The sequence below is a fragment of the Spinacia oleracea genome, chromosome 5 (genome assembly GCF_020520425.1).
Source record: "Spinacia oleracea cultivar Varoflay chromosome 5, BTI_SOV_V1, whole genome shotgun sequence".
Classification (NCBI taxonomy): Eukaryota; Viridiplantae; Streptophyta; class Magnoliopsida; order Caryophyllales; family Amaranthaceae; genus Spinacia; species Spinacia oleracea.
The window spans coordinates 19,525,698-19,533,171 of NC_079491.1; the positions used below are offsets into that span (position 1 = coordinate 19,525,698).

Sequence of the window (7,474 nt, forward strand, 5' to 3'; positions counted from 1 at the left end):
CAGTAAGTAAGTGTGAGAAATAATATAATATTGGTATAATTTCCATTTATAGAAGCGGTGCAAGTATTAAGGGACGACCCTAAAAGGAAACCGGTGCGAGTATTAAGCAGAGCCGTCTTAAACATTCGGAGGCCCTGTTCAAATCTTGTCCAAAACTAAAAAATGTGGCCCCTTATATTAAAAAGAAATTGCGATAATTAAAATATTACTTTATGAGCATTACAAATTTACAATACAATAGAAGGAAAAAGCAGTAAGTCATTAATACAGAAATGAATCAATGATAAATGGAAATTACAACAACACAAATAGTAGGAATTCACGGTAAGAATTGAAAAAACAATTTGTAATTTACAAGCATAAATTTTGTAATTAACAGTCCCATAAAAAAAATTGAAATTAGCAGGAAATAAAATTAGCTAAAAAATCTAATATTTTTGCGAGATAAGCACGAATTCACTAAATTAAGAACTTGATAAGCACAAAAATTATGAGATAATCACGAATTAAGAAAAGAAATTGTAAAATTGTAATTAACAAGAAATTAAAACCTAAACCACAAACTAACTAAATTAAGAAGAAAACATTCAAAACAACAATTGTAATTTCGTTGATTTGATAAATTCGAAAATCGAAAATACCTTTTCCTCTGACTCTTGTTATTCATCTTTAACAAATCCCTAATTCCCTAAATCCCCAATCTGATTTTTTTTCTTGGAATGAATTTGATGATTTGTTTGAGAATAGTAGAAGCATTTAAGGGGTAAAAATCTAGCCATTTGATATGAAAGTAGCCTGTAATTTGCGAAAAACGGTTCCATTGATAACAAAATCTTTTGTTCTTCGGTAAATTTGAATATCTAAATAATCTGAATATCTAATGTAAAGCAGTTGAAATTTGAAAATAAAATTTTTGGAATTGGGAATTTGGAATAGGAAACAAAAGTAATTTATGGGAGATGAATGTGAGTGATTGAAATATTGAATGGAGTTATTATGAAATATGGAGCGTGATTCATGAATCTTGGGGAAGGAAAGTGGAAACTAATTCGGGAAGTTGGTGGGCTGTTGATGCGGTGATTCCCAGGAGCATTCTCATTTTTTTTTTTTTTTTTTTTTTTTAATGTAGGTTGGGCTTTTCGAAAACGGGCCCTTATTTTTTGGGTGGCCCTGTGCTGTTGACCAGGATGCACAGGGCCACCACCGAGCCTGGTATTAAGGGACGGAGGGAGTACCTCTATACAACTATATTCTTTAACTTTATCCACAGAAATCCTAGTCAATACAACGTGCCATTACATAAAAGCAAACATTGATTTTGACCGTCATAATAATAATAAAATCAAAATCTTAAAAATATTCTTGCTAAAACTGATCCATAATATAATTATACACTCACAATCAATTAAAATATCTTGCACGTATAAGATGCAAATTAAATTTAGCATGGATCAGATCCTGATCCATTTAAAAAATTACAATATTCACACGAATATAAAATATCACGCATGTATAAACTAGTTTTCCAATATTGAAAGTATACAAAAAAGGAATGCAGCATTAGAATAATTAAAAGACTAAAAATGGAATGATTTAGCACTCCCAAAAGACCTAACAAGAGAGGTTTTCTCCTTACTCTTTGTTATTAACAAAAGACTCAAAAAACACCTTACCCAAACTCATTTACATTAACTTATGGATAAGCTCGATATTGTTTCCGAATTTTATGTGGTATTTACAAGATAAATAAAAAATAACAAGGATGTTAACTCTCACTCCTCTTGTCCTACACTCCCGTCTTTAGTTCCTATGTGTATATAATACTTGTCGTTGTTGAATACGGTCACTCTCGGCTGGTTAAGCGAAAGCAGAGATGCTGCGGTTTTGCCTATCTCTGCTTAAGCAATCAAAACCTTCAATTCTCACTGCCGCTGGCTTCTGAGTTCGAGCACAGCCACCCTTGCGACCCAATGATGACGGTGAAACGGAGGATATTGGGGCGGGAGAATACGTCTTAAAGGTCTTCTTCAAACCAAAATGTTCATCTTGGACAAGGGGGTTTGATACCCTACTTGGTGGAGACCCACTGAAAAATGGTGGAGATGATGCTACTACTTGCTTACCTGATCTCTCAACTCCACTACCCTGTTTATATAACAGCAAAACTCTCATGAATAATCTAAAACCAATAACAAGAATAGCAGCAAATTTAAACGATTCACACAACACTCGTAGCAACAATTACATTGTAAAGGAATTTTTGCAATGCATTGTTAACCTAAGAAGCGCAGTTCTATAAACGGCTAGGAAGAGGATGTTAATATCACCTCTTACATTAGTTCCACACCAAACCAGTTGTTGATGGAGAATCCATTCAATTCGATGACCCACACGCACAAGCGCCATTTAATTTGAGTATTCGGTTACAACTCTTATGTTATGGGAAATCCAATTAATCAAACCTACCGCCTTCACCAAATATGTAGGCACAAATCAGGCTGCCACAGCAGAGCTTTAATGTTTTCAGCCCATTTTATCATTCAAGTAAAGAAACATCTCAACTACGATCGTGATTTTAGAAAGATGTGCGTGCACACAATGGCGGATCTTAAGTATGGCTGGGGTGGGCCTGGCCCCCAGGCCGAAAAATTTTGTAGTGTACTTTTAGTTACGGCCCCCCTAAAATTTGTGTATAATTGTATAATTACATAGTATATTGCTTAATTTTTTTCTACCGGCCCCCCTCATAAAACCGTTCAAGGTCCGCCACTGCATGCACACAACCACAATCGAGACAATTGTTCAGCACAAAGACGAACTAAACAAGTAATCAACCTATTATAGTGCTAATGAACACACAAATCATGTACCGGTTAACCAAATTCGTTTAATTTAGGTCCGTTTAACTGTAAATTAACACCCAGGTTTTGTGAATTTGGTTTGACCGAGCAGAATCGTACAAAAATTTATTAGCAGAAAGTATACATTAGTAAATTACCAATTAAAAAGACAACTTATATTTAAAAAAAGATCCATGTTCATCACCATATAAATATCAGCAAAAGTGGTCTTCTTCTCAAAATATAAATAATTAAAGCATTTAAAATTGCATTCAATCAGATCATACAATATCAATAATAATTATAATAAAAGCTCGATATTTTAAAAATAATCACACAGAAAATAAAAAGAACTAAACAAAGATTATCATAAAAGAATTTACCTTTGAAAGAATAATATCAAGCAGCTCCGCCCCGGCTTTCAAATCGTTCATCTCTGAAGTATTACTGCATAATTAAATATAATCAATTAAAATCAAATTAATTCCTCAAATTTAAAACTAAAACTAAAAAGTTAAGAAAAATGAAATTAAAAAAATGGCACACTTACTTGGGATAGCGACGAAAAGGGAGAAAATGGTCGCCAACTCTCCTCGGCTTAGGGCAAACCACGGAATCAGTTCTGCTGTCAAAAACGGCCATGGCGTTTTGCTCCATTGCACAACGCTTCATATTTTCTCTCTCTTCCGCTCTCAAGATCTGCACAATTTAATCGGTATTATTATTATTATTATTATTATTATTATTATACACGGAGTATATAAAATTAACATATTTATTAGGGATTTTTCGAATAATTTGATGAATAAACTTGCCGGAAATTTGTAATTAATTAGTTGATTTCATGTTTTTGGCAACAAATTAGATATCACAGCACATGTGTTTATGTCAAAATCGAGAGTTTGATTGCGTTTTAGGATTAAAAAGGGAAAGTTTCCCAGAAAAAATCGTCAAAAGTACTGAAAAATAACCATTTTTAGTGGTTTAAAATCGATGATTTCCAGAAATTAATCAACAATTATGTTCCGATGAACTTAATCGATTAACAACAATAATAATAAATAATAATAATAAAGAAGAAACTGAAATTGAAGGGAAAAAGAAAAGAAAAAAAGGGGAAAGCTTGCCTGGAGTAACCAGTGAAGGAGCAGAAAATGAGGGAGGATAGGGAGAGAGAGTGAGCGTGCGTAAGAAAAAGGGAGGAGAGAGAGTGCAGTGAGGAGGAAATTGTGCATTTAACTACGGAAATGGAATTATTTGGATATGAAAATTAATTTTTGATTTTTTAATTATTGAACATGATTTTATTATTTTATAAATTCACACTAATAATAAAAGGATGAACCAATGTCATTGTTGAAAAAATTGCTAATTGATCTTGGTGATTGACGAAGTTGGACAGTAAAGTCACGATCATGTACAATCGAAATGATTTAATACATTATTTGCTGATTTGTAGATTAATTTCTATCATATAAGCGAATTCTTGAGGTGCCCAACTGACCACAATAAAGTGAATCATCATTTCTCATTTACTTGATCAATTAGCCGTTTTTGACCCGAATAACGAGCCAGACTCAACCTGAAACTCAAATTGATTTTATTTGATTTAAAATCGAAACCAACCCAAAATTGTCTTTACCCGAAATGACCCCTTTTTTTTTTTCTCAAAAAAGGTGATCCGAAATGACCTAATATTATTATATTTAAGGTTCATCCGAGAAGATCTATATTTTAGATTATTAAGTGTTTTTGGATTGTTTGTGTAATTTAGCTTTGTAATACATTGTTTAAGTGGAAAAATATTATTATTTTATCCTTATTCAACGTCTTGTTAAGAGGTGATTACTCAGACCTCTTGTCGATGTGTTTTTTGTTTGCTATATGCATTTGTGGTCATGTCTTATTCTTATGGCGGTTGTGTGACCATTCTTAATTGGAATTTGTCCTTCCGTTGACCATCCTAGGTTGGTTGGAGCAAGTATCGCACGTGCAAGATTGCAGATTTAAGTTGTTTAAGCTCAAGGGTTTCCGTTCAGTATTTTATGATAGATTATTACTTTTAAGTTGTATAATTCTATCGATAGCTAAAGTAGTTAAATTGAGTTATACGGAGTATAGTTTTATCAATAGCTAAAGTATTAAATTGAGTTTCACTCCTTAATAGTTAGGTTATTTTAAGCCTTAGTGGTCTCCAGTGTGACGATGATATCGACGATTAAGGTGTAAGTTTATGTACTTTTATAAAGTAGGTATTATTTCTTATTTATTTCTAAATAGTAAATTGGAGGTGTTACAGTTATAACGAGATAAACAATACCATTTTCTTTTTACTATTTTGATAAATATCAAACAAAATTTATAAATTTTCTAATCTTTTGAATTATGATGATCGTTGATGTAAATTCAGTGAAAAATATCGTGTAACTTTTTCGTTTAGTGCCCGTTTGATAAAATTTATTTACATAAGAAAAATATATACGCGTATATACTTTTTGCGATCTCCAATGTATTCATTTGACTATATCTTTAATTACTTAATTTCTCCTTTTTTTCAGAAGCAACTCTTCTATTTTCATGTTTGCCAATGCATAATTTCAGCCATTGATATCTTACATTTTCAATAAGTAAAATATTATAAAAATGTAAAATTTTAAAATTATTCGTTAAGACAAATCTAACAAAATCTCACATTATGTTTTTTTAATAAAGTATAGATTGCCAAAAAATAGGAATATCCGCGTAAAAATAAAAAGGTTATACGTATGTTTAAAAAAAAATAGAAGAGATTTAAAAAAATTAAAAATATTTGATATTTGTAAAATTTATTGAAACAAATTCAACAATATCTTACAAGATAATGTCTTTTTTAGGGAGATAACTAGTATAATACCCGTGCGATGCACAATTTATAATCTTAACAGACAATTATTATCATAATAGAGCTTACAGAAATTCTTCTAATTAAAATTAATGAAGGATAGATGTGTTATTGCCTCATTCTCGTCTTAATAAAAAACAATAAAATAGATATGTTTATGCAAATAAAATTAATTTCATCTCCGTTCATCACCCGTGTCATACTTAAAGTTATGTTCATTCAACCTTTACTTTCAATGCTCATATTCACCATCTAATTCATTACCCGATCACTAACACCTACAGAGTACTCGACCATCTACATTATTAAGCTAGAGATGACTTCAAGGCGGGGCAGGTGCAGGATGGTCCCTCCACGTCCATACCCACCTAAAATTACATCTCCATCCACGCCACACATGATGGGTATGGTACCCACCGTACCCATCCCTATCTAAATCCTTGCCTCAAGAGGTTCAAAATAAAATACATCCTCGCTCCATCACCCACCTCAAACCACCTCTAAACCGATTTTTTTTGGAAGAGAGTTTAGATTGGTTTGACACTATGAAGAGAAGTTACTCGGATTTTGTAACTTGAATGAGATAGTTAGAAAGTGACTGCTTAATGGGATCTTGTAAAATTAATGTGATTAGTATGGGATGAAGTTTTTCTAGTAATTGGTTCGACAACTGATTGCAACTTAGCCTTAAGTGCAATGCCTAGGTTGTGTATTTGTTGTGCAGTTATAGTGTGTTGTGCTGATATGATGGGCAGCAAGTTCTGTTGTTGTTGCTTGACTGTTTGTTGATGTTGTTAACTGCTATATGTTGTTGGCTTACTGAAATTAGTCCTTTTGTTGCTTGGTTCTAGGGTGCTTTGTTGGGGTTGTTGATACAGGAAGTCATGGAGGGAGTGTACTGGTAGAAGGTGGTCTTCATAGTGTTTTCCAGCAGGTGCAAGTCTACACATCCTTGGTTGGTGTTGCTTGCTAGGAAGGGTCTAACAAAGGTGAGCTCCATGAAACTAGATGCTAGTACATATTTTACGTTTTCTTTTGTGCTATTGTCAAGTGTTGAATTTTCCTTTCTCTATTGATTGACATTATCCTTAGCATTTATCATAGTCTGAGATATTTTTTTAGCTTTGCAGTAAATTATTCCCTTGTTGGCTAATTTTGGGGTATCTATGGTTCTTCTAGTTTTATTTTCTCATTAAACATGTTTGCATCTTAGTTAATTAAGGCATGAGATATACATAGTTGAGGTTGAAATTGAAAGGATAAATTGAAGGAAATGTGTCCTTTACCCAAGGTGCATTAGTCTAATACCAAGGTTCAGATTACTTACGGAATAATTAATTCAGTAAGAGTGATCGAAACAACTAGCTAGGGCAATGTATCTGATCAGTAAGTTCTAATGCTTATTAGTCCCACAACTTACTCTTGACTGAACCTACAAGGTCACACCAATGACATAAAACAAATAGCTGAATTAAATGAATTGGAAATTCATTTAATGCATGGCTATTCGAGAATTTAGTCCGGAAAACATAAATATACGATAAGACGTTAGATCGGAATCGTATATCGTATTGCATATAGTCGTAGGCCGGGCCGAATAATCGTATCATATTGAAGGAAATAATGCCCTTGGTCCAAGTATGCATTCAATGTTAAGTCTAATAAATGCGGTTCAGTATTAATTAACAAGTTAATAATTCAGTGAGATCAAGTGAGCTGAATGCCTAGCTAGAGGCCGCTTCAGTTCAAGTGG

The 7,474-nt window shown here is 32.8% G+C and overlaps 1 protein-coding gene across 1 annotated transcript; it reads right to left on the reverse strand.

Moving 5' to 3' along the window:
- Window positions 1-1,493: 1,493 nt before the first annotated feature.
- On the reverse strand, window positions 1,494-4,125 carry LOC110796423 (uncharacterized). The gene is made up of 4 exons (XM_022001481.2): window positions 3,968-4,125; window positions 3,391-3,539; window positions 3,224-3,287; window positions 1,494-2,145 (listed from the first exon to the last, which is right to left on the reverse strand). Exons 1-4 carry the CDS (start codon window positions 4,073-4,075, stop codon window positions 1,858-1,860), a joined length of 609 nt encoding a protein of 202 aa, XP_021857173.1. The 5' UTR covers window positions 4,076-4,125; the 3' UTR covers window positions 1,494-1,857.
- Between the last annotated feature and the right edge of the window lie 3,349 nt (window positions 4,126-7,474).